Source organism: Nanorana parkeri, unplaced genomic scaffold (genome assembly GCF_000935625.1).
Source record: "Nanorana parkeri isolate BGI_ZX_2015 unplaced genomic scaffold, ASM93562v1 scaffold1854, whole genome shotgun sequence".
Lineage (NCBI taxonomy): Eukaryota > Metazoa > Chordata > Amphibia > Anura > Dicroglossidae > Nanorana > Nanorana parkeri.
The window spans coordinates 256036-279584 of NW_017308122.1; the positions used below are offsets into that span (position 1 = coordinate 256036).

The 23549-nt window shown below is 41.7% G+C and overlaps 1 protein-coding gene across 1 annotated transcript; it reads left to right on the forward strand.

Annotated features, from left to right (window-relative positions):
- Positions 1 to 1286: 1286 nt before the first annotated feature.
- On the forward strand, positions 1287 to 14357 carry ARPC1A (actin related protein 2/3 complex subunit 1A; the record flags this gene model as incomplete). Its single annotated transcript, XM_018571842.1, has 9 exons — positions 1287 to 1405; positions 5101 to 5197; positions 5377 to 5481; positions 5896 to 6118; positions 8503 to 8610; positions 9590 to 9802; positions 11072 to 11147; positions 12342 to 12535; positions 14211 to 14357. Coding segments are annotated over exons 2-9 (1130 nt in total), but the record flags the coding sequence as incomplete, so codon positions are not given.
- Positions 14358 to 23549: the final 9192 nt, after the last annotated feature.

Below are 23549 nucleotides of genomic sequence, written 5' to 3' on the forward strand. Positions count from 1 at the left end.
CTCACCGGGCCCCCCAGCAGCCGCGTGGGTTGCTATGGCGGTAGTTCCGCCACTGCTCCCAGGTAAACATTTCAAAGCATACTGTGGTTTCAAGATGTGCTGTTCAAATTCTTTTGAAGAAGCACAAAGAATCAGGCAATGTTGTGGTCAGCCAAGGAAACCTAATGCAGCTGATGAGACACATCATGCTTACTTCCCTTTGACATCAGATGTCCAGCAGTGCCATCAGCACCAAACTGGCAGAAACCAGTGGGACCCAGGTACACCACATCTACTGGCTGAAATCATTCTTACTCTATAGCATTTCCCACACCTGCCTTTTGCATAGTACTGTGGATGTGAACCAGCCACATAGGGAATAGGATTTCATCATGGAACACATCATGCAACAAAACCTGACAAGTTTCAATAGGCCCTCAAAGTCATTATTGTTGGTACCCTAAACAAACAAGCAATTAACCCTTGTAGTACATGTGTGCAAAGGGGCTCCAGGGGGCAGGCACTTATCATGAATGCAGTTTTACCAGTCATTAGGTATGGAGGTTGCATGAGTTTCCCCTTTTCCAGGCTTTTTTTTTTACCCAAGTACACCACAGTGCTTACTGCACCTATGGAGGAACTGCATCATTACCCTAGACCGCATTGGACTACAAGCACCTCCCCATTAAATATAGGGGGGGGCTAGGGGGGTTGTTTTGCAATCCACAGAAGAAAGCTCATAGCATTGGAGATGTCAGGTTAATGCAAAAAAACAAAAGACAAAGACTGCAGATTAGTGAAAAGGATTCACCAGTCATGTTCTGTACTAGCAGACAATATACTTCTGAAAAACAGAACTCTCCTAGAGCATTCACATGTAAAGACTGGTGAGCTGCCATTCATGTTCTTGACTTGAGGTATCATCTAATTCTATGTACTAAACTACAACCTAGACAAGCCCAACCCCAGGCACTCTGTTCTCTGCCACTCCTCTTACCTACACAAATCTGTCCGCAGACACCACCCTGACCTGCTCTGACACCGGCCTGCGCCTTATAGCTCTTAGCTGGGCGCGGCCGCCATCTAATTATTCAATTAATGAGAACACGTGGGGTCCCGGTTCTCCTACAAACCCAGGCGGCTGTAATGTGTTTTTTCCATACAGTAATATTGTGATTAATATGTTTAGACTATAAGAAGCACACACATTGCTGACATGACTGCCACAAACTAATAGAATGACATTCCATTTCACGTTACGTCATCCCTTCCCGGGGCTGCGCATGCGCTCAGGGGCTGTGTGATTCGGGAGGTGCCCGGGCCGCGTATCGCGCATGCCTACTGCCTTTCTGCTTCCTGTTGCAGACTCCATTGTATCGACAGGTTCGCGTTGACTGACCAGAGTCCGCGAATCTTTTTATCCCAGGTGAGTGACCGTTGGCGGTGCAGACTGCACAGGCGACATTATATGAGCTGCCGTATGACAGACAGGGGCCATAGCTGTCAGCAGGCGGACCTGTAAGGGAGATCTAGGGCTCTAGTGATGTGTACCTGCCATACATTGCTAACCTGGAAATGATTGTATGTCATTCGCCTTATATATGTATTTGCTTTGACTTTGTATTGGTTACCGTGTATGAAATCGGTGTCCTGGTGAGTGCTCTTTCCGATGGATCTATGCTTTGCCCATGCACGGCAGACAGGTCCACTGTTGCTTCTAGTAATACCCGCCTAGGCCTTGCCTGTAGCAGCATATAATTAATACTGACCTGTCATTTCACAGCTAGTATTGAGTGCCTGGTCCCCTCTGTACTGCAGGACAGCATAGTGATTGGGGGCCCATTCACACCAGTGGCAACATTAGGACATAGCCGCTGATATGCTCTTTCTACAGAGCATCTAACTAACGCTTATTTTCTAGGTAAAACTTTATTGAAATGTCACAAAGTGCAATTCCATTCAATTCTATCAGCCTCAGTACGGTTGGATGCAGTTGATTGCATCTTGCCATGCTACAATGAAAAATGTACGGCATGGACCAGTTTGCAAGGCAAATGTCCTTTTCTTTGGGTTGAGAGGTCCTAATGCTGCTGGTGCGAAGACATATCCAGCTGAGTTTTTGTCTTGTTCAACTTGCTGTGAGTGCTTGCTTGCCTGCAACTTGCATGCCAGTAAACCAGTTGATTCGGCCATCCACGCTAAATGGGGTGAATGGCGGAATCTGTACCCGGCTGCCTGAATATAGTGGTGCTGCTTAACAGTGACTACATCTGCTCCTCAGCTCCATTTCCTATGCTCTCCATCTCATTTCTTTTTGGAAAGTAGACACCCCGTGGTGATCTATTTTTTTTTGCCACTTTTTTGGAAATGAAGAAACATGCCAGGCAGAAATGTTATTAACCTTTGCAGTGGGGCTACCCCCAGACTGCAAGGGTTAACTGCTTGTTTTTGTCTAGGTTCATAAAAACAAATGTTATACAGATCCTCTGAGCCGGCTTGTTCTTAGACTGGTCCTTCCAGCCTTTACTCCCTCACTTCTGCAGCGGTCTAAGGTCCCATAAATCCTCACGTTCTATACACATACATAGAGGTGAGGACGCTGAGGAACATTCCGATGCTGCAGTGTAGGAGGAGGATTCAGTGACTGGATAACCAGGGAGCTGGCTTGGTGGTTCGCGTGAGTAAAACTTTTTTTTTTTTTTTTGGTCAAAAAAAAGCACTAAACCCTTGCATTTTGGGGGGAGCCCTACTTCAAGGGTTAAAAACATTTTTGCCTGGAGTTCTTCTTTAAGGTAGTTAGTGCTTGGTAATGGTGCATCATTAAATGCACAATTCATACACAAAGGGAGGCGGATGTGAAGGGGTTAATGACCAGGCCAATGCACAAGTCATACACAGAGGGAAGCGGAGGTGAAGGGGTTAATGACCAGGCCAAAGCACAAGTCATACACAGATGGAAGCGGAGGTGAAGGGGTTAATGACCAGGCCAATGCACAAGTCATACACAGAGGGAAGCGGAGGTGAAAGGGGTTCATGACCAGGCCAAAGCACAAGTCATACACAGAGTGAAGCGGAGGTGAAGGAGTTATTGAACAGGCCACATACAGTGGGAGGGTGGAGATAAGGGGGTGAAGGGTTAATTCACAGATCACATAGGGACTGGGGGGGTCGGGGGCTGCAAAAGGGTTAAAACATTTTTAATCACAATTAGTTAAAGTCCATCACCAGGAATCTGCTGCGGTTCCCTTCATTCATTTCATCTTTCATTGATCAAATCAGTGATCACAGTGTACAGAACTGCTCGGATCAGCTCAGTACATTGTGTCTTTGATCTGAGCTGTCCGATGACACCGGCCTCCGGAAGTGGATTTCTGCAGTCCTATTTGTAAGTGTCCATCCCTCAGCTCTTTTTAAATGTACAGCCATAAGTAAGTGGATATGTGTATCTAAAGCCAAAACTTATTTGTTTTCTTTTATATGGTCAGGAATGGTTAGAACCCCTGTAATGTTATTGCCATCCCTGTACCATTGGGGGGTAACTTTCACTTCCTGTCCTATAGACACAACAGGTGAAATCTCCTCAAATTAAAGGATGTTCCCTCTTAAAGGAGAACTATGAGGTGAGTGCTTTTCACTCACCTCATAGTTCTAGCCGACCTGTGACAATGAGACTGTCACAGGTCGGCTCAGTAGATCGGGAGGTGAGCGAACACATACCGGCGTTCGCTCACCTCTCGATCCTGTCACGGCTCTTTGCCGTGGCAGGGGAGGGGCTGGATTCCCCCCCCCCCGCTCCGATCTGCCAGCGCTGCCTGGCGGATAGGACGGGGAGGGGACGGGTAGAGCTGGCTCTGCCTCTAGATAGGCAGAGCCAGCTGTTAGTCACGCAGCTGGGCGGATCCTGGCACAATTGTCGGGATCTGATTCAGCTGCGGCGTCTCAGTATACTGCGAGCAGCAGCTCGCGGTATACTGCCGCGTCTCAGTATACCGCGAGCTACAGCTCGCGGTATACTGAGCCTAGGGTGATGGGAGGACGCTAGTTTGTGTCCTCCCATTACCCTAAGGAGAACTATGGGGAAAAGACTTAACCCCATAGTTCTCCTTTAATTGTCACCCAAAAAAGTGTCACCGCTCTATCCAAGACTTTTGGATTTAGATGCACTTTAACTGTTTTCTACAGACAAGGATTTGTATTAGTAGATTCCGGATAAATGTCGTTTCTGGTTGCTTGAGAGTTACTATTAAAAATAGATCTAACTAAAGCCATACCCCATACTATACCATAACATGAACTCTGTATTGACTTAATATTGAAATGCAGTTATGAAAAGCAAAATAAGACAAATAGACACACCATCGTTTCCAGGATAATACATGCCACAGATCAACAGTGAGTACACAGGAGATTTTTTTTTTTTTTTCTGGTTAGTTGAATACTGGATAACAGAGTTTACTGTACAATTCAAGAGAACACTGGAGAGAATGAGCATATAAATGTAACTATTGCTATCCCTGTAGTATAAATAGTTACATTTATATGTACATTCCCTGTAGTGTTCTCTTGAATTATAACATTGTATCTGCTTACTAAGAAGTTTTTATTTCCTATGGTCCGCTGTTCCATCTAGTGGCCATCATTCTGTATTTCCCCATTCACCATCTTCTGTATGACTATACCTATTGAACAACACCGACCAGAAGAGAAATGACACTAATAACAACAGTGGCCCATTCTCACAACAGGTGGTTATCTCACACAAAACAAACTTACCTGCAGTTTCACTTCTAAACAACCCCCCTAATGTGAATCTGTTGCTTTGCCTAGTCGGGAAGTGGTGGCAGATTCTCCTGACAGACCACCCCCTTACCCCAATACTATTTTTGTTCTGCAGGTGAAATCATGTATGATTATGTAAAATCAGTATTTCGATGTCCAAGACTTGTTTTGAAGTCCTGCCTACAAGCTCAGCTGAGCCTACCAGAATCAGAGCTGAAATCCTATTTGGTTTTTTTGCATTGTGCTATAGTTATTGTAATCTTGACATTTGGTTGTGACTGCCTATTCAGAATTTTCTATTTTCATTTATTCTAAATATGTTTTGTTTTTCTCTTTTAAAACTTGTAGAGCTCATTAACAAGGAACCGGATCAGAATGTCTTTATACCAGTTCTTACTTGAACCTATCAGCTGCCACGCCTGGAATAAAGACCGCACACGTAAGCCACTTATATCTATTTTTCTTTTGCGGTCTATATTTAACCAGTGGTGGACAATGGGTGTGCTATGTATGCCAAAATAAAGGATAGTGTTTTCTGTATGACACCATAGTAATAATAATCTTTACAATATGGATTTGAAACAAAAAGTCATATTCTGATGTTCGTCTGTTTTACAGAGATTGCAATAAGCCCCAATAACCATGAGGTACACATCTACAAGCAAAATGGGAACCAGTGGACGAAGGTTCATGAGCTGAAGGAGCACAATGGACACATTACAGGTATAGCATGGAGGAATGAAGTTATGTATTTGGTGTAAAATCTCCAGCACACTAATTAAAAACCAACTACCATGAAGGAAATATGAGAGCTACGTTTACCGACTACCTCCTGAAGGTGCTACTTTTCTGGCTGCCTCTGCCTTCAGTACTGTGAAGGTACTGGTCTATAACAAATCGGCAGCAGGAGTTGAAAGGAAGTCAGAATCCTAATTTTTGTACCTGTTGTAGGTCAGTGACTCAAAAGGCATTGAAGTCGGCAACCCTCAAACCCCAATGGTCAAGTCTATTATCTGAGCCTTGCAAAAACTGATTTTATTGCGGAGTCCACCGTGATTCTTGTCTGCATGTATGCACTAATCACATCTACTGTATCTCTATAACAGCTAGTCTATATTTGTTTTCCAATTTTTAAAGGCATAGACTGGGCTCCTAAAAGTGATCGCATAGTGACCTGTGGAGCTGATCGTAATGCTTATGTGTGGAGCCAGAAAGATGGAGTGTGGAAGCCAACTTTGGTTATCTTGCGTATAAATAGAGCAGCAACCTTCGTCAAGTGGTCACCTTTGGAAAATAAGTTTGCAGTGGGGAGCGGAGCAAGACTTATATCCGTGTGTTACTTTGAGTCGGAAAATGACTGGTGAGCATCTTTTCATTATTTATAATGTGGACTGTGCTTATTTTCCTTTTACATCACCTAGGGCAGGGGTCTCAAACTCAATTCCCTGGAGGGCCACTCAACAAATGTTTTTCTCCCATGGGGGCTGCTCACCAAATTTCAAACTTTAAAGGAGAACTATGAGGTGAGTGATTTTCACTTAACCTCATAGTTTGAGCTGACGTGTGACAATGAAACTGGTCGGCTCAACAGATCGAGAAGTGAGCAAACACATACCGTCGCTCGCTTACTTCTCGATCCTGTCCCTGCAGAGCCGTGACTGTCACTCACGACTCCCTGCAGGGATTCACCCCTCCCCTGTCCGATCCTGCAGCGCTGACTGGAGGAACGAACGGGGGAGGGGGCGGGTACAGCTGGCTCTGCCTCTAGATAGGCAGAACCAACTGTAAATCACGCAGCTGGGTGGATCTCGACAGTAATGAAAAAAAAGCAATTAACCCCTATATCTCAAATGCCCGCACATGAAGGTAGATAAATGCCTGAATCGACATACAACCTGTATTGTGTTAAAAATGCCATTAACCAGTAATATTTAGTTGTTTAGACATACTGCACACAAAAAGATCAGAATATTTTAAAGTATCTACTAAAAGCTCTTCTTGTGGAAGAGCATTTCTGCAGACTCACACCTTCAATAAAGAAGCCCTTTCACAGCTCCACGTTTAAATCTCTTTGATTACAACACTTCTGAATCTTCTCTCTTCGTCTCCGTCGTCTAACGAAGGGAAGAGGGGAGGAGTCCGGTGACGTCGATTTTTGTGACGTCACCGGATCTGCGACGGGACTCCTGGAAGACCCAGAAGCCGGCGGAGAGGTGAGTACCGATCAAAAAAGTTTTAATCGATCAAAGAAATTAACGATTAATTGAGGAATTAATCGTTCATTTCCGCAGCCCTTATATATATATATATAGATTAATCGTTAATTTCCGCAGCCTATATATATATATATATATATATTATATATAACCCCTCCCTCCCCCACACATATAATATAATTCCCAGTCCCCCCACATATAACAATATAATTCCCAGTCTTCCGCACACCCACCCACATGTAAATAAAATACACAGCCCGCTCTCCTGCTTACCTTGTTGCAGGAAGGAGGCTGTGAGCCACGATCATCAATCCCTGGTGATCTAGTGGCGATTAGTAGGGTCTGCTGCAGACCTTACTAATCTAATCAATCTTTTCGGCCAGCGTTTAGTGAAGACGCCGGCCGAAAGGATCCAAGTGCCGGCACAGAAGCAGCTATGCGGTCTGCATCCGACAGATGCAGACCGTGTAGCTGCTCCCGCAAGTCTGGTACGCAGTCCGTGGCCGCGTACCAGACTTGTGAGCTGGCTGCGGGCCACATAGTACTGGCTCGCGGGTCGGTACTTTGAGACCACTGACCTAGGGTCTAAAAGATATACAGTATATTTTGTTTTTTTTTTGTTTTTTTGTATTAATATGGGGCTTGCAACATACAGACCATTGCACTTAATACATTTTCATCAAGCAGCTGTCCATGTCCCATCCACACAGGAAACCTTCATCACCTAATGGGAACTAGTTTGTATGCAATGTAGCATGTGCATATGTACTGCTATAGATTATTAGAAAAGGTAGACAAAAAAGACATTTGAAGTGCCACAGTATTCTGGTATGACCTAAAAAACATTAAAAATATACTTGAATCCGTATTGAGGATGCAAGTATCAGTTTGTGTGCACATTCCTTACCAGAGCCCTAGCATCACTTTGCATCAATAAAAATGTCTACGGCAATGTTTTTTTTGGGCTATCTGCGTCGTCACTCATAATGAAAGTCAAAGCGAAAGCTGAATAAACAGCCACAAGGTATTTATTTGGTGTCTTCTATGATATTCCTAGCTCTTTGGTTTCACTGGCCCAGTTTATGCCCTGCCATCAGAAAAGTTTAAATAACATTTGATAAAGCTGCATAGGCATTGATATAATAAATGCTAGTGTATTTATTTTCTCTAAATGGCGTATGTATGAGATTTTATAGAGCAAAACTCCTTCCTGTGTCATTAGGCTGTATAACATATTGTCACATTGACCCTCTGTAGCAGTCTTTGTCCGTAAACACTATGTCTGTCTTTCTTTCTGTTGTACTATAAATTAAGCCTGTAGCTAGGCTATGGACATTTAAATATTTACATATTATTAACAAGCTTCAAAACAAGTCCCACTGATCTCTGTAGCTGCAGGCACTGTGGAGCAGTTGCGATTCCTAAATATGTTCTTTTCCTAAAAATGTAAATTTTTCTGTATTTGTCATTAAACTTATCACATTGAAGTGTTTGTGCAATGAATGTTCTGAACTTTCTTTTTCCTCAGGTGGGTGAGCAAACACATCAAGAAACCAATTCGTTCTACTGTGCTGAGCCTGGACTGGCACCCAAATAATGTACTCTTGGCTGCTGGATCTAGTGATTTCAAGACCAGGTACAGTAATTTATTTTGTTACTGTTGAGACAATTTGGTCATGTTCAGGTTTTTAAACACTTGCTTAAAAATCTATAAGAAAATTGCTTTGAGCTCGTTAAATATTAAAAGTGTATGTCCAGCCAAAACTCTTTATTAGTTTTGGATGGAGTGGGAAGGGTTTGAATTCCCCTGCTTTTACTTTTATCTGTGTCATCAGTAGAGAGATTTTCACTCGCATCCCGTCCTGCTGACAATGTTTTACCGGACATGAAGTGAGGGGAAAATCTCCAAAAGCAATACAGAAATAAAAATATTTTTTTTTAGTTCAGTAGTTGAATGCTAGTCCTTGTTTCCCTCATTTCCTGAGCACCCTATGTAATAGCAAATATAATGTGACAGGTCCTCTTTATGGAGATATCAGAGGTCTTTCAGACCCCTAATGTCACCTAGGAACCCCAAAGAAGGTGATGAAGCAGAGATCTGCTTCACCAGCTTCTTCTTGTGGCTCTAAGAGCCGGAGAGTGACACTGGAAGTGATGTAACGCACATCACTTCCGGGTCCAGTGATCGGAGGAGAGAACAGTGGTTGGAAGCCTGCTGATCTCCCTCCGTTCTATCAGGGGAGACCCACCGCCTGTACAGACGCCGGATCGCTTGTATTTAAACAGCAATATGCAGCAGCCGTGTTCTTGGTACAACCTCTTCCAGCGGATGAAGTGTATTTACGTGAACCCGCTGGAAGTGGTTAATGTGTAATGATCACAATTTACTATTGCAACTTAGAATTGGGCTAATTCAGACTTAGGTTGGACATTTAAAGAATAGGGTGTATTTCTTTTGTAAATATTTTAGGCTCATCCTTGTGGTCTTAAGGGGAGGGGGCTCAGAACAAAGTGTTAGTGGTATTATGAGATATGTATAACCTAAAATGTTTTTCATTGCAGATGGATCTTGATACGAGTTCCTATCTTTTACCATCTTATATTTTTGCTTGCAGGGTTTTCTCAGCATATATTAAGGAGGTTGACGAAAAGCCAGCTAGCACTCCTTGGGGATCAAAAATGCCCTTTGGGCAGCTGATGTCAGAGTTTGGAGGTCCTGGCAGTGGTGGCTGGGTCCACAGTGTAAGCTTTTCTTCTAGTGGAAATCGTTTGGCATGGGTCAGTCATGACAGTATTTTGTCTGTGGTTGATGCATCTAAAAACTTGAGGTAATTCCTACATTATGTAACAGTCTTGTTGTCCGTATGAATGCTGTCACAAATAGGTGAATATTTGGTTCTTGACCATAACACTCAGGGGTTGATTGGCATAGTTGTTACTTTCACCTTTAGGCTTTGTATACTGTAAAGTCCTAGCAGAAGAGTTAAATGCAAAGAAGACTGTATACACCTATATCTACTACTTCCTGTGCCACTGCTCTGATGAGGAGATAGTTCTCCACAAAGTCTGTTCTGAAACGCACTTCCTGGTGTGGCGATCTCCTGTGTCCTCTGCAGCGCTCAGTGGTTACTCTCACCAACCTCCCATGTCACTACAAAACACAGTAGTGGTGTAGGGTTTGTTGGGAGCAACCACTGAACGTTAGGGGTACTTGGGAGATTAACATTCCTGGTGCCGGTTTCCGAACAGACTTTAGTCACTGCTGGAGATGTCTGACCATTTCCCTTTCAGACCTAGAATCATACATATTTGACTATTCCAGGGATGTTTGTTTGATTCATGATGGACATCCCCCTGCCTTACATTGTCTGTGCCCAGAAAATAAAACAAAATAAACCCGTAGAAATTCCATTCAAACCTAGTGTATTTGGAGGTATTATTTAGGGTGTATTTACACCCGAAACAAGAATGTAATATATTGCAGCTTACCAGTCCTTGGATGTCGTGGCTGCATTAGTATTATTTTTTCAGGTCTTTTCCTTAATTTGTACCTGGGAATTCTGCCAGTAATGCATTTCCTGTCCTAGGTTGACAACGTTTACTCACTGCACTGTATGGAGGAACAGCATTGTCAACCTAGGCTGCTTTCTTGATTTGGAGTACAAACACTTCCCCCTCTCCTCATCTCCATTACATAGAAGGGAGTTGTTTGGCAGTTCACAAAAGATAACTGGGAAAGCTGGTAAGATTGTTCAAGATATCAGTTCAGTGCACAAAAAGTTATGGGTGAAACGGGATTTCTAGCAGGATCAACAGGAATTTTTCTGTACTTGCAGAAAATGTTGTTGGCCTGAAAATACAAATGCAACCACCACATCTAGGGACTGCCATGCCCAAATCTATAACATTTCTGTTCTTGGCTTTAGAAATATTTTAGGTTCTCCTATTTCTGTTAGAGTTGTTAGGTATGGACACCTAAATAAAAGTAATTCTAAATGTCAATATTCATTTTAAATGATACATACAGTATAGTGTGTGTGTGTGTGTATTATTTATTAATATATATACTAATATATTATGGTGTATTCTTTTTGTAGCATTTCACAGCTGAAGACTGAATTCTTGCCTCTCTTGAGTGTCACCTTTGTGTCGGAGAACAGCGTGATAGCAGCTGTAAGTTAATTCAGAATTATTTTCCCTTCAGGCACTCCAGAGTTTTAGTCAATTGAGGTAATAACATTGAAATTATGTTGGACTGGAAGACAATCCAAAACCTACCTCAAAATTATCTTGGCTACATCTGGAAAAAAATTTGAACTTGCCCTCCCATTCTTCTGCTTTGATTTTTGTGTGTGTGTGGATATGATATTGGTAGACCTCAACCATACAAAAAAAAGAGACAAATATTCCTCAACCTGGAAATGTTCTGCAAGGAAAAGAGGGGAGAATAGCAGGAATAGCAAGTGTGTTAGCTAGCTACATGAAACGTTTGGAACTTGTAATTCTGCTATATGCGATGTTGCAAAGCACTTGCTGGCAAGATGCTGAAAAAGCATATGCATGACTCTTCCCCTTACCACAATTTGTTACATTTGGCAAATACGTTGTAATTTTCTATTGAAATTTTCAGAAATGTCATGCTGAACTTAATTTCCTGTGCAGGTTGCTTTAACTATATAAACATAGGTATTAGGCAGTTGTACAAACAATATCTTAAAATACAGGAAGTGCAATACACTAATACCAAAATAAAATACAAGAAGGTCCGAGTTTTCTTTTTTTAATTCAGATCTTAGCCCAATTACAAAAATCGCAATTTCAAAAGTTGTTTTTTGTTTTGTTTTTTTACACAATGACATAGTGATGTCATTAACCTTACAAGTAAACCTTACACGTTTACAGTTTGTATTTTCTTGTATTCCTATTGAACCTTTTTTTTTTGCAGTGTAATCCTTTTTTTTTTTTTTTCATTTATTTTTTTAGGTCAAAAAATTTGCAAAATTGGAAAAAATGCCTCTTTTTTTACATTTATAAGTAACGTTGCAATGATTTGTAACGGAAACCTAATTTTAGTTGCATTGTAAACTAGACACATTATATAATAAAATGTATCATTTAAATTTACAGTAAAACTACTTATTTCTAAAAGAAAGCATAGTTTAAAAAAAAACAAAAAAACGAATTATTACTTTATCTTAAGTAAGACAAAGTTTGCGCCATATAAACAGTCCCATAGTGGAAATATAAAAATTGCTCTGGTCCATAAGGGTTATACAGGTATGAGAGATTAATTGGTTAAATACCAGTAATGCTTGGAAAATAACCTGATAATTGAGAAAATTGTATAACCCAAATTCTTTGCTCTAGGGGCATGACTGTTGTCCTATGCTCTTCACTTTGGATGATCATGGCTCGTTGACATTTGTGTCTAAACTGGACATTCCAAAGCAAAGCACTCAACGTAACATTTCAGCTATGGAGCGCTTTAGAAACATGGATAAGAGAGCAACTACAGAGGACCGCAAGACCACACTGGAGACTTTGCATCAGAACAGCATCACGTAAGTATAAGCCAGGCGCTGTAAAGAAATAGAGCCTGAACTTTGTTATGTATTATGTCATTAAAATCATGCATATACCCAGTTAGTTGTTAGTGTCCCTGAGAAAAGACTGAATTTCTACTGTTTACTAAGCACACTGATACACTTGGGCAATCAACACCGCTATGGTTGTTTTATAAAGAAACGAGTCTAAAGAAATCATTTGACAGGATGGTGTGCATGCTGAAATCCTAAAACGTTTAATGTGAAAATGGCTTAATGTGTTAAGTGCCTAAACCTCAATCAATTGCCGTGAAACTTTGCACAACCTACGTTTTCAACTTCCCTATCCTAGACGTTTCATGGATTTTGGTTTTCCATGAGGTACATGAGTGAGTTACACCATGCTTGTTTTTTGAGGAACTTAATGTGGCTTAACATACAAAAAAGAAATTTGATGTTAACCATTTTCCCGCAAACTTCACACAATACAGGACTCTTATCTATGCAAACATTCTGAAAATGTCAGGGAATTTGGTAAAACATAGCAAATGTTATTCACATTCAACTATATTTTTTTTTGTACCATCCTAAAACCTTTAGTCTTGCCTTCAGACATTTTGAATGAATGACATTAAACTAATTTTTTCAGGATTTTAAACTGGCTTAATCTGGAAAAATAAATTCAAATATGAATCAATTGCCTCCAACCTTCCACAAGGCAAGACTTTAGCTAGACAAAGCTACTTAGAAAATGTCTTGGGTTTTGAAGAAATACACCAAAACTTATTTGCTTATGTATTTTGCTTGATGGCGCTTTCTATCATATATAAGAACATACCAAAAGGTTATGGACACAGGCCTAAGGTTCATGATTATGTTTTGGTTTATATAGTTTCATAAATAAATGTCTTCTTACAAGTTGAGTCGTTATCATTCCATTGTTGGCTGGCAACTTGCAACATACAAGTATAGTCTACAGCTCAGTAATTTATCAGTCCAAAAACACGATTAGCATTCATATCACCAGCATGCTCCCTGTGCAAGAATTTCTAACACTCAATAGTAGCCCAAAACTATGATACCCCGATCATTTGGCAGCAAGTGTGGTTTGATCCCACACCTCATGCAATATAAAGGTAACATTGATAGAAAACATGGGATATGAAGTCATGTCCCCAACATCATATTTAAAAATATAGTGAATAACATTTGCTATGTTTTACTAACAGTACTGCATTTTCAGGATATGTTTGCATAGATGGACTCTTGTATTGTGTGATGTTTGGGGGAAATTGGTTAACATTTTTGTACGTTAAGCCACATTAAGCTCCCCAAAAACAGGCTTAATGCAACTCATTTGCCTTGTGGCAAAACAAAATCCATGAAACTTCTAGGATAGGTTTGGGAAGTTGAAAACTTAGGTGTGCAAAGTTTCACGGCAATTGATTGAGGTTTAGGCACTTTATTTACACCTTAAGCTACATGAAGCCATTGTCACGTTGAATGTCTTAGGATGTCCCTGTCCATGCACATCCCGTCACTATCTAATATTTACAGGGCAACTTATAAGAATGTTTAACTGAGAATGTGAAAGCTGCATGTTGTAATAGATGCTTTATGCTACAAAATAAGTCTCTTCTATCAGGCAACACGCATTTTGACTTCTGTCTTCATTTATTTTCCTGCCTTACAGCCAGGTGTCTATATATGAGGGAGACAAATCTGATTGTCGCAAGTTCTGTACTACCGGCATCGATGGTGCATTGACTATATGGGACTTCAAGGTGAGTATCTTATTGTTCTTAATATGTATGTGGATATATGTTGGCTGTTTTCAAGAGTGGGCATATAGACTGCTGCTATAAGATAGATAGATAGATACATACATACATTTTATTGTGGAAGGAAACCTATACTGAGAGGAACACAAAGCTATTGTTGTTGAAAGTCAGAACACCTAATCTGCACACTTGTTCCAGGTAAATTACTGAAACTATTGAAGCCTTTGAATCAAAATAGCCAGGCCAGTAGCATTTTCAGAAGGAAAGGTCAGCAATGGTAGCCTACTTATTCCTTTCATAACAGAATTCCATTAACATTTTTAAGATGTGCTAAAGCCAAACTGAACCCATAGTTTAAATTGCCTAAATACATTCCAGGTGCATCAAAACAAAATGTTTAAAGTCTCAGTTTGTTTTCATTAGGAAGCAGACACAGTCTAAGTAGATTATACCTGCCAGCATACCGCCGAGTAGAACCCCTGTTGTCTGTGGGGAAGCAGGGGTCTGACACGCTCCCTGCTGAGCTAGGTCTCTAATCCTTTCCCCTTAACCTGAGCCAGTATGTTGCCACATAATCACAACATGTCTGATTCTAGCTTGGGGAAGGAGGAATGACAGTCCTGCTGTACTGGGTGCCCTCAACTCAATTTTGCTAACAGTTTTGGGACTGCTTGCAGTGTGCTTACAGACATTGCTGACATCAGCAGCCTGGAATCATGTTATTCTCTGCTCTTAGAGTCTGCCCTGACCTCTAAATCATCCTTGGCTTCATCGGGTGTGTCTAGACCCTCTCCCCTCTTGCCTGTGGTTGGTGGCTATGCAAGATTTTATGGCCCAAATCACCCAGTTATCTGTTGGCTGATCACAGAGGCAACAAGTAAACTCCCTCACCCTCTTCTGCAAGTTCTATATTTGATTTGCCCTAGGCCTTAGCAGCTTCCTAGTCATCAGCCGCAGAGACTGATTCTGAGTAGCTCTAGTCCTTGATTAATGACCTTGCCCCTTTTTGTTTGTATACCTGTCCCTGCAGTATGCTACTAAAATTAGATATTTTGTCTCTTTTTTTATTCAGTGCGTACCACTCGAAACAAGACAGTCAGTATGGGAGTCTCCCATGTAGCTCCCCTGTCCTTTCCCTTGTGACTCCGTGGGATTTGAATCTGGTTCTCTCTGCACTTCAGAAACTGCAATTTGAACCTATTTGAGATATTCTTCTCTCTGTTCTCACCTACAAGATGTTTTTTCTTGTAGCCATCACCTCTGTGAGGCATATGTTTCAACTGGCTGCCTCATAGTGCAAGGAAACCTTTTTGTTTTTACATAGGGGCAAGATGGTATTGAGGCCAAGGGCTTCTGTTTTGCCTAAGGTAGTTTTTGACTTTTACCTCAACCAGGACATTATTCATCTGTCCCACTGTCCTGCTCCATTTCATCAAAAGGATATTTTCTTCCATTATCTGGATGTGGTCCAGGCTGTGAGAGTCTATCTCTCTGCCACTGCTTGATTAGGAAGACTGAATACCTTTTTATTATCCCCAATAGACCCCTAAGGGGTCCATCTCCTAGATGGCTCAGGTAGACCATTGTCTGGTCTTATGGTCTCAAGCGTTGGGTTCCACCCCTTCCCGTCAAAACACACTCTGCTAGATTTGAGTGCTTTTTAGTCTTCTTGATTTGCGAGGCTGCCGCCTGATTTTCTTCCAGATGGACGTTGCGGCCTTTTCTAATGCCAGCTTCGGGTGTAAGGTCCCTCAGGCTGTACTTCCCCAGTTGCTGAGCTGCAGATATCCCCCAGTTTTCTGTTGTTTTTAGTTTGTTTTTTTTCCTTCAGTAGATGAAAACAAAAAACATTTCCTCCTGTATTTATGATCATGTTCTTGGCACTGCTTTGATACAAAGATAAAGCATGCTGATAGTTGTGAGGAGTTATCCTAGGCTGGTCTACAGTTTTTTTGTTTTGTTTGCCAATGTTTAATACTCCTGTAGGCATCAATATAATGGAAGGTTTAAGACTTCCAGTGTCCTCAATGGTCTCCAAAAAAAAGATTCTGCTTTGAGCGCAAAATTATTTGTCTTACTCAGGCTGTGTCTGCTTTAGAAAGAAACTGTAGGTCTGCACACCTTTTTGTTTGTATGTATTTAGTTGATTTAAACTGAAGGTTCAATTGGCTTTAAGTTCTGGGAAATATCCCCTGCCTTTTAAAGGAGAACTATGAGGTGAGTGCTTTTCACTCACCTCATAGTTCTAGCCGACCTGTGACAATGAGACTGTCACAGGTCGGCTCAGTAGATCGGGAGGTGAGCGAACACATACCGGCGTTCGCTCACCTCTCGATCCTGTCACGGCTCTCTGCCGTGACAGGGGGAGGGGCTGGATTCCCCCCTCCCCGCTCCGATCCACCAGCGCTGACTGGCGGAACGGGAGGGGGTGGGTACAGCTGGCTCTGCCTCTAGATAGGCAGAGTCAGCTGTCACGCAGCTGGGCAGATCACGGCATAATTGCGGTATACTGAGCTTAGGGTGACGGGAGGACGCTAGTTTGTGTCCTCCCGTTACCCTAAGGAGAACTATGGGGAAAAGCCCTGACCCCATAGTTCTCCTTTTAAGTTCTGTTTTAAAATGGAATCTGAGATCGCTTCCCAATGTAGGCGCCAACCACCACAATTGATGAATGTGTAAAAAAACATGTTCTAACTTGCCATCTCAGCCGGTCAGGGAGAAGGTTATTGGCTCTTAGAGAAATATACACTCACTGGCCACTTTATTGGGTACACCTTGCTAGTACCGGGTTGGATTCCCTTTTGTTTTTAGAACTGTCTTAATTCTTCATGGCATAGATTCAACAAGGTGCTGGAAACATTACTTAGAGAGATGGGTCCACACTGACATCACAGAGTTGCTGCAAATTTGTCAGCTGCACATCTATAATGCGATTCTCCCATTCCATCACATCCCAAAGGTGCTTTATTGGATTGAGATCTGGTGACTGTGGAGGTCATTTGAGTACAGTGAACTCATTATCGTGTTCACAAAACCAGTTTGGGATGATTTTAGCTTTGTGACATGGCCCGTTATCCCGCTGGAAATAGCCATCAGAAGATGAGCACAGTGTGGTCATAAAGGGATGGACATAGTCAGCACCTGGTCAGACCTGCTATAGCCCATCTGCTTCAAGGTTCCACGTGTTGTGCATTCAGAGTTGCTCTTCTGCATACCTCGGTTGTAACAATTATTTGAGTTACTGTTACTTTTCTATCAGCTTGAACTAGTCTAGCCTTTCTTCTCTGGCATCAACAAGGCATTTTTGTACGGAGAACCTCAGCTCACTGGATATTTTCTCTTTTTCAGACCATTCTGTGTAAAACATAGAGATGGTTGTGCATGAATATCCCAGTAGATCAGCAATTTCTAAACTACTCAGACCAGCACCACAACAACCATGACATGTTCAAAGTCCTTTAAATCACCATTCATCTCTATTTTTAATGCTCGATTTGAACTTCAGCAAATCGTCTTGACCATGTCTACATGCCTAAATGCATTGAGTTGCTGCCATGTGATTGGCTGCTTAGATATTTGCGTTAACTGATACCCCACTCTCAGGGAAAGCAAGCTATGATTCTGAGGAAGGGGGCTTGCCCCTGAAACGCGTCAATCTTGGCTGACTGTGGACGGTGATGTGACCGGATACTACCGTGTTACATAGTCGGGGGGATACCATGTTGGGTCAACAGACAGTGTGGCCTCTCGTTTGTTGTTAAAGCCTGATGAAAACGTTTGTTTGTGAGTACTTTTATCCCTTGTTTTATTTATTGTAATAAACGGTTTTACACACGGAGGTGGCGCTCTGTTCCCTTTTTTTTTTTCTATGTACGTGGTGGAAGCCCCAGAGCCTTGGATGAACAGCCCCTCAAGTCTGTGTAAAAAAACTGTTGAAAACTTTGAGTGAGCAACAGCAAGTGGATTGCCCAGCTGGCAGCCATTAGCGCCAAGAGCTAAAGAAAACTTTTTATTCTCTATAGCAGTCTTTGGGACAATTTTACTCTCTTTTTATATGGGTTCGTTTTACAATATTTGTGATCGTTAGCAGTAGTGATACCCCCAAAACAATCTGTGTGTAGAACGTAGCATCAAGCAATGAGAAGATACAATTGTAAAAATCAAATTGCAAATTAGGTTGATTGCCAATTAGCAGAAGGCATCAGCTACGTATTTCAGTGTAGAACAAGGCAACTATAAATAGTTTTGAAGGAGCCTAATGGTTCACAAAGTAAATGTACATTGGTGACATAAACTGAAAAACGATTTAGGGCCCATTCAGATTAGTGTGTTAGTTACCACGACACCTGTACCTCATTGAGCTACGTTGCCATGCCATTCATTAAGTGGCCAATGCATCGCAGCTCACCACAATGCATGTGTAGGTCAGATTTTTCATGTGTTAAGGCATGCTGCCAGCCCATTCAAATGAATGGGACTTCTTTAAAACTAATGTAGTGCTAAGTTTGAAGAGTCTTAATCAGGGGGAACAATCTAGAAAATTATATAACCAAACGTGGACAGACTTCACTGACATAGTGGAGCAGTAGACACAATAGAAACACACTATTGGTGACAGGGAACACCCTCAAAATAGTACAGAGTAGAGTGTTTCTATACTGGTTCAGTTGTGTTCAAAGTTGATATTTTTGACATGGCTTCCTTTCAAAAAAAAAAAAATGTCTTGGTTAGCACAGATAACAAGCATAAACCGGGTCTTTAGGGGTTGATTTACTAAAGGCGAATAGGCTGTTTACTTTGCAGAGAAATTTGCACTTTCCAATGGAAGTTTCCTTTAGCCTAGTAAATGTGGTGAAATGGCAAAGAATACCCAATTGTGTTCAAGGGAAATAAAACAATAGTATTGTAGCCCCTATATATATATATGTATATAAGTGCTATTACAGTGATTCATGTTCCTGACTGAATAGTTAATGGCCTCTGTGTGCTCTGGAGGCTGAGATTTATGGGAGTTGGAGTGCAAGGGACTGAAACATTTACAAGGATGATCTCTGAAACTGCAGCCCCCAGGAGGCTGTGCAGGAGAGAGGAGGAGACTTAGGGGTGGTGGCTGCTGTACGCGCTCAGTGTGGGACAGCCATCTGAAGAGGACAGCCCTGTGTGGGCTGAGACAGAGCTGTGTGGTCACCGCTGATATACAGGGACACATAGGCTCTGTGCAGCGGTGTACAGAGAGACTGACCTGAGTTGCGGAACCGGAGAGGACCCGATCGAGTGCCTGAAGTGAGGTCCGGTGACGCAGTTATCGCCAGGAAGTCGAGGCCTAGTTGCACGGCCGAACCAGCCGCCGGGTGAGTGTGTTTATTAAATCTGCTATAAAACTGTTAAAAGGTGTGTTGGTGTGCTGTGGATCCACGATTTGGGCGGTACATTGGTGTAGGGGGATAGAAACACCCGATCATTCAGCGGCTCCTTCGGGGGTGAGCGCTACAGCATTTTTGCTTGCACATGGTTGGATGATGGAAGTAAACATAGTTCACCTCCTTCACTAATTTAAGGGGAACATTTCATTGCAAAGTACAAATTCCCTTGTAAAGTGAAAATCCTATTTTATTTGCCTTTGATAAATCAACACCTTGGAGTCTAAAACATGAACTTGTGACTAACCCAGGTAGAAAATATGAGCCGGCATACCATATTCTTTATACTTGGGCAGGTTTACAGTTGGAGAAAGCCAAAGGTGCTCTAATCCACATTGTCCATTGCCATTTGTTAAACATTGTGAAGAATCTAAAGGTGTGGGTAGCAATCTCTTGGCGTCCATTAGGTCCTAGAATTAATCTTCATGCTTGTATAGTGGCCATGTGATTTGGAGCCATTTTACAGGACTACCTTATGTTGCATGAACTGATTCCTCCTGTTCATGTATTCCTAGATGATAATGCCCCCTCATACATAATTGCAAGGTAAAGAGTGATATATCATGAAAACCATGATCAAACCAAACACAGTTTGTGGCTTCGCAAATCACTATTTCAAAAAGCAAAATAGTTGTTTTTGTAATTGGGAATGCATAAGCATGAGCAAGTACTCCTAATCCAGTTCCAGCTTTGGGAATGTTGCCCTTCATGTTTGTAGAGCAGCAGTAATTCAATGTTTTAGGCAAAAGACCAAATAGAAATTCTCACACTTATATACATTAAAAAAGTCTAATAAATTTACCATCATCCATTATGTAGCTGGCTGCTTGTTGTCTAGCGACAAGGTGTTTTTGTTCTTGTTTTTTTTAGCTGACAGCCAATCCAAGAGAGAAAGGCAATAATATGATAAAATCTAGTGATAAAATACCGCATTACATACATTCAGTGGCAATACAAAAAGATGTTGAGAATTGCAGAAACTAAGCTTTACTCATCTTTGTAAAGGGAAAGGAGTAACCTACAAAGGGCAGTGTTATGGCATGGATATGCCATATACAGGACATAAAGTTCAGTACAATTATATTGAATATTACTGTAAGACTCTCAGTTTCTTCAGTGTTGCATTTTGCTCCTCCCAAATATCGAAGGTGAACTTTCAGAAGAGCAATATGGTGACTTCTTTTACAGAGGTATTTACCATGAGTTGTTCCAATGGTGCATGCATCTGACACACTTTGCAGTGAACGAATCAACCTTGCTGACACTCATTATCCCAGTTAAAATATATACAAAAGCGTACAAGTAAAACTTTAGTTACAGGTGTTAAATTCTTATTAACTCTTTTTAAATGCTGGTGTAGGCATTTACCTTGTTGAGGCCCCCAGGTCACCATGATATTATGCATGGCCATCAACATAAACTACACCTCCCATTTTACCTGGTGCCTTATGCAAGCAGTGGAGGTCTGTTCAGGGGGAGTGACCCAACCAAACCACTGGGTTCAAAAGGGAAAACATAGGAAAAAACAGTACATACACTTAAAAGAGGCTTATCTTAATGTGTTAGCGTCTGAGGTGCCACTAACCCATTTAAAATACAATATTTTAAATAATGTAACAATCTACTTGTACAATACTATTTAAATTATCAAGCCTAAAAGGAATAAATTACACATAGTCATTTAAGATGTCCAAAATAATGGCCCATTTCCACTCTAGTGCTTTTAACCGGTTAAAGACCTTGGGCATCAAGTTGGAATTCTCCAATTCAGATCACTTTCCAGTTCAGCTATGTTGTCCTACATTGTTCACTTCTCCCATCTTCTCCAAACTGTTTACCCTTAGTGAATGACCCTGAAAGTGCATCTTGCACTGGGAGGGAATATTGTCATAAAAAACACATTTCATAAATGGGAATATTTCAAATCAATGTTCGCAAACACTGCAAAATAAGCAATAAGTTTAAAAGCCTAAAAGTAAAGCCCCTGTGGCTTACATCCAATGTTTAAAAAGCCAGAAAGAATAAGAAAAGGGTGTTTAACCAGTTGCCGTCCGCCCGTTGTAAAAAAAAACGGACGGACGGCACTGCTGCATTGGCAGGTTGCTGTCCCCAGACGGCATTTTATTTTGCCGCTCGTGCGTGCCCGCTAGGGGGCGCACGAGCAGAAAAGCCCTGTGCAATGCAAACACCAGTTACCGGGTGTTTCACATATAGACGATCGGCGGCTCTAGGAGGTCAGCTCCATGCTGCTCTCCCTCCGGGCTGTGAATGCAGAAGTGATGTGTATTACATCACTTCCGCATTCACCTGTCAGTCATCTGGCTGCTATAGCCAGAGAAAAGAAGCTGATGAAGCAGATCTCTGCTTCATCGGCTTCTTTTGGGGTCCACAAGTGACATTAGGGGTCCATAAAGAGGACCTGTCAGTGTGCTTTGCTATTATATAGGGGGATTGTTATCCCCACAAAAAAAGAGATGTGCGAACTGTCTTACAGATGAAGGCAGCTCAAGGGTTAATCATCGGCTGGGACAAACTGCAATGTTAGGTTTTAAAGAAATGTATCTATTTATTACTGATAGGAGACATGCAACAAACATTAGTGAACACATAGCTGACAGTTTCCTGTCAAAAAGATTAAAAAACGATGACTAGTCTGACTGACTTAGATCGGTGGTGAGGTGGATAGATGTCCCTTCATTGGCCGTACATATATCTCCTAGATTCCTAAGGTTTATAGGTTGTTTTTGATACTGAGATGTATCCAATTTAACCCTGGGATTAAGTGCTTGCTCTGATGTACTTCGTTATCTTGATCAATAATACAACATTTCTCCGGACCTTTTTACATCGGGGGATCATTCATATATGACAGTAAATTGTAGTTTAAAGCTTTTTTGCTAATTCGTGTTTTAAAGCCGAACAGCAGATCTACTCACATGACCTCCCGGTCAGTCCTGTATGTATAAAGGAAATAAAGCTCGCAAAGATTCAAAACGAACGACAGGTTGCAAAAGAGTGCAAGACACACCCCAAAAAATGATTTAACTATATTAATAGTAAAAAGATCAGGTGTGAGCATGTAGGCCCCTTACAAGATAACTCAGGGTTACTGGGGACAAAGAAGGCAAATATATTAAATACTTTATTCAGCTCTGTGTACACTTTTGGAACATGGTGGAATGCAGGCCCATAATGGCAGTGCCACAGCCTCAAATAAACCACAATGGCTCACAATTGATATGATCCATATACAGACAAAATTAAGGTGAACAAAGCACCTGAACCGCATTGCTAACACCCACGTGTCCTCAAAGAATTGAGCCGTACATTTCGAAGCCTCTTAAGAAAGTCACCTAAAGCCCCATGCTCCTTCAAAGAAGGAGAGGGGAGAAACCCTCTGTGTGATATTGAGGGGTTGAAAGATATAGATATGCTAAAGACCTTTTTAGCAAGTGGCTACAACGGTTATCATCTATAGGTGACAGACAATCTACATTGCTGAAACCTGACAAGGTTATATCTAAACGGACTGTGCGACATCTACGACATTTATTCTCTCTATAGGAGGTCATCCAAGAGTTCAGAATGGGAAAGTCAGTAAAAAGCACAAGGTCAAGCACAGGAGTCAATACTCTGGTGCAAATTGTGAGGTAGCTCCTGCTGCTGTAGCCCATACTGGCCTTGAAGGGTAGTGGGCCGGATTGAGGATTGCAGTATGCCAATCTGCCACTAGATGTCTCCATAGGCAATAGTGAGTGACTGAGGATGTCGCTGTTTAGGTAAAGGTTACGGTAGCGGCTAGTTCCCATCCCGCAGATTACCCTGTGACGT